Below are 4,387 nucleotides of genomic sequence, written 5' to 3'. Positions count from 1 at the left end.
TTTTATTCTCAGGCATCAACATTTGGAATCAAAGCCAAACCTTGTATGAAATTATTTATTTTAAAAATTAATCCAGCCACCAATTTTGAATTTGTACTATTTTATAAATTCCTCTAATTACTTTCAGTGGAACAAAAATAGATTTTGATTAAATCAAGGGGACTAAATTTCAGACTTCATTTTTACTGCAAACACAAGATTTAGTAAAAGCCTAATTATCTGCACATTATTACACATATTAGTGACTCTAACTACAGGCGAAACAATCTTTAAAAAATTAAATGTTTTTGCACAGTTTGATTTATATTTTGCACAGTTTTTATCTATCTATCTATCTATCTTCTCATGTTGTTTGTTGAAGTTAGGATCCATGAGGTGTCATGTTGAGATGTCTGTGTTTGAAAAGATGCAGATCCAAAGCTCGAGACAATTTTGTAAAACAGCTGGATATATGGTAGACCTCAACATCTGGATAGTCAAAATAAAGTCGGGTTGTGTTCAATTACTTTATGGTTGATGTAAGATAGGCCTATTTAACCAAAACATCAACATCTTCCAACTAAACCAGTGAGCAAATCTGCCAAGTAATGACCTTCCTTGTTGCCATGTTTGAAAGATGTGCACAGACCTGCCATGAATCCTTGAAGATGCAGCCTAAAATAATTCATTCATTCAGCAAAAGTAATAGGCCTATGTACAGATAACAACTGGACTTATTTTTTAAAATCGAAACAGATTTCTAAGTTAGACACTGTTCAAATTCTCTTAAACTGTGTTCCCTATTCTGGTTGGTTCTCTTCAGATAACAGCTGAACTTTTATGCTTCTCAGTCATCCATGGTAAATTAAAAAAGGGCGTTTGAAAACCTCTTTAAAATCCCCTTTTTAGGAGTTTAAACCACAGTTTTTGTTAGTTTTTCTGAGTGAGAAACCTTGATGAAATTGATTTCATTGAGTTATCTTTGAGTTGATTGTTTTTACAGTTTCATGGTGTCTAAAAGTCATTAAAGCTTCCTCGTGAACTTTTACCATCACTAACAAACATATCGGTGTTTTATAAGTAAGCCCACACTGATTTTATTTTAATGAGTGCCCCCCTGTCCGGACTGTGTCCTCCCCGACAAAGTGACGTTGCGTCCTTCCTCCGTGTCTCCATTAAAAACGCGCGTCACGCGCGCACTGGAGGCCGAATCAGGAGAAGCTGGTCCAGGGCGCACGCGCTGGTTTCCATCCGTCTTTTTTTGAAGAAAACCCATTTCTCCTCCCCATCACTCAGGAGGACCTGAGCCAGCAGACACCTCGCTGTAAGATTTGATCCGGGGGCGAAGTTCTCCTCAGGTTCTGGCTGCACCTGCTCCGCTGCACCGCTGCGCTGCTGGCCGGTCCGCGCGCCTCCTCCTCCCGGGGTCTGCAGCAGCGCTCCCCCGCCGGACGCGTCATGGGATACGGGAGAACCGCCGCTGCTGTCTCCTTCTGCACCTGAAGCCCGTGTGGATTTATAAGGCGCGTTTTAAAGGACAAACACTCGTTTAGTTTGTTTAGATCTACCGAGTCGACTCTCATCTGTCATCCGGAACTAAAACTCCTCCGCGGGGACTTTTGTCTCAACATTTTCAACCCAAGCTTTGGATTTTGTTGAAGTTGGCAGAACAGAATGAGCTCTTCCAGCTGCTTCAGACTGCTCTTCTTCTGCTGTTTGTCACTCGCCACCGGTAAGAAGTCACTAAACCTTTTATTTGAACAAGTTAGGCTGATCCATTTCAATGAATGAATTATTTAATCAAACATCTGCTGTGTCCCAGATTAAAAACAAAAAAAGCATACACTGCAAAGTTGTATTGTAATGGTAACATTCGTCAGTGTGTAACCTTTCTTTGTCCCCTTTTAATACCAACTTTCAAAGAGTATTTTTTTTTTTTTATGTTCTGTGAACTGATGTTTTTTCATCATCATCATCAAGCATTCAGTCAGGCTCTGACCGGATCCTTCAGTTCTCTCTCAGACCACTAGAGGCGGTCTTGTCTCTTTGAAGTTCTTGTAAAAAATCATTTGACCCCGACAGGTTATCTGTCTGGCTCTTAAAAACAATTAAAGGCCTAGCATTCTTTGAAGGAATGCGTATCGCCCCTTAGTTTCAGACTCAAATCATCTTATGGTGAGAGATCGAGATCGACGTTGTGCGCAGTCTCGTGCTGTATAAAATGCCACGCTCAGAGTTCATGTTGTGAATGACTCTCAGCTACTACCACACCAAATCTTAGCTCAATATCTGTAAAAGTGACTGGGTTATAGGAATTTTTAAAGGTTAGTTGGCTGTGGCAGCCATCTTAAATCCTGTTAACTTCAAAAGTTAATCAGTTATAGATGATTAATGATTACTTTCTACATCAAAATGTGTCGTTTGGCTCTTGAGATTCTTTGGAAACAGACACATGAACACACACAGGCAGACGCTAACAAAAAACATCTTCCTCTTTTGATGATGAAGCTTCTGATAAGTTTATCCGTGAGGTTTTGATTGGCTGGTTTGTTTCTGTGTTTTCTAACATGTTTAAAATTAGTTCTTTTTTGGTTGGAGTAAAGTTTATTCCAGTAATTGTTATCTGTGAGATAAAACCCCTTCAGGAAGAGAGAATTCACGTTTCTTCTGACCGTAAAAATCAGCTTCATTGTTTCGGTTTAAATCCTCAAAAACAAGATGGAGCAGTAACCGTGTATGTTCCTCCACCTTGTGCCAGGTCGCCACTCAGACACACACCAAGGCTTCCTCGCCGTGTCCAAATAAACAGCCCATCCAAACAAAGGAAACACTGTTCACATTCTACACCCCCACACACACACACACGCACACACACTGGCATGCACACTTTGAGCATACGAAGCTTTGTTTGCCGTGTTTTTAAGCAGATTTCCTTCACTGTCCACGCACAAAGCGTGGGAAAGACACAAGGAGGGAGCGGATGCAGGGACAAGAGGCAGCCTGGAATTGTTCTGGCAAGTAAAGGTCACGGAAATGTGACACGCTACCTGAGCAAAGGTTTCTTCTTGAGCTGATTTTCTCGGTTATCTCAAACCTCACGCACAAGACAATGGCAAGAAGGAAATCAGGGCCCTGTGTCTGCAAAGAGCCCGTGACTGGTAGAGCCATTAGTTATTTTATGACGGTCAACAAGTCGACTGTGCTGATGTGTGTAGCAGGTCTGCTGTTGTAATTAAGACATCAAGCTGCACAGATATAGAGATATTTATGTGTTGTAATGAGTCCAAAATACAGATTTTCATTACTTTTTATCAACAGAGAACACAAAACGCTTCTAAAGAAACAATTCAGTCTCTTTGACTGATCCAACTGTGGACCCATCTGGTAATTTGTTAATATTTACCTGGTCGCAGCTTCTCTTTCGAAAATGAGAACAGGTCGAGTGTGTCGCTTCAAGACCTTTTGACACCGACTCAAATGAAGCGGAACATCTCAGACTGAAACCTGCCGTTTATGTGACTCCGAGCCTCCTCTGCGTCACTTTTGACTTGATACAGACAACAAAACTGACTCACTGAATCCTTTTCAGTGTGTTAACTGCACAAATTTATAACTAAAGTCATACTGTGTGCTGTTTCAACTGAGTTTAAATGAGTTTAAGTGTAAACTGAGAAAGAGCGTTAAAGGTAATGCACAAAAAGAAACAAGAAGCTTTTCTTTTATTCATCTTGGCAGAATTGATTTTTATGTCCCAGCTTGTAATTCTGCGTCTGCTTTACCCTCTATCTCTCCACGTTTTCATTTCCCTACGATCTCGACCGTCCTTTCTCCAGAACAGGTTGAATGTTGTGTCTGTTTCTGCTTCCCTCCCGCTCTGACACTTGAGAGGAGTTGTAAAACAGGCGTGATGAGAGGTCGGCTTGTTGCTCGTTGGCGCTACGTTTGAGTCCACACAGGCAGCTCGGGACAGACACACAAACTACGAGACAAAAATCCCTGTCCAACACCAGGATATTCATCTTCTCTAAACACACCCTGTCATTCTTCTTATATGATAAATTCAGTATCTGTTTCAAAAGTCTGTATGTTTTATTTAAATCATGCGTGAGATTTCAATTTCAAGGAGCTTCGTCTGACTGTGTGTCCTAATCTCACATTATAGAGCAGGGATCCTCCGGATTAACTCCTCTGGACTCTCCCGCAGGAGATTCCTGTTTGTTGGCTTGACTCGACTTTATATAACCTTGAATGGCCACCCATCCCGGCCAGATGTTCATTTAATTTGCTTTTTTAAGAGGAGTCTGGGGCATTCTGCCTCCAAATCTCCAAAGGCTAATACAGGCCTAATAAAAAAGGCGCTCTCTGTAACTGTTGTCTTAACCCCGCAGTTGGCAAAGGGGGGGGGGGG

The 4,387-nt window shown here is 41.4% G+C and overlaps 1 protein-coding gene across 2 annotated transcripts in view; it reads left to right on the top strand.

Annotated features, from left to right (window-relative positions):
- The first annotated feature begins 1,175 nt into the window (after positions 1–1,175).
- Positions 1,176–4,387, top strand: part of kdrl (kinase insert domain receptor like) — a 44,870-nt gene continuing 41,658 nt past the window's right edge. For both annotated transcript variants that reach the window (XM_037977416.1, XM_017408473.3), the window contains exon 1: positions 1,176–1,711. In XM_037977416.1, coding sequence (XP_037833344.1) covers positions 1,654–1,711 — 58 coding nt within the window. In that variant the 5' untranslated portion in view covers positions 1,176–1,653. The remainder of the gene's footprint in view (positions 1,712–4,387) is intronic.

The sequence above is a fragment of the Kryptolebias marmoratus genome, linkage group LG9 (assembly GCF_001649575.2).
Source record: "Kryptolebias marmoratus isolate JLee-2015 linkage group LG9, ASM164957v2, whole genome shotgun sequence".
Taxonomy (NCBI): Eukaryota; Metazoa; Chordata; class Actinopteri; order Cyprinodontiformes; family Rivulidae; genus Kryptolebias; species Kryptolebias marmoratus.
Note: the sequence above shows the minus strand (reverse complement) of the source record. Positions and strands in the feature narration are given on the sequence as shown.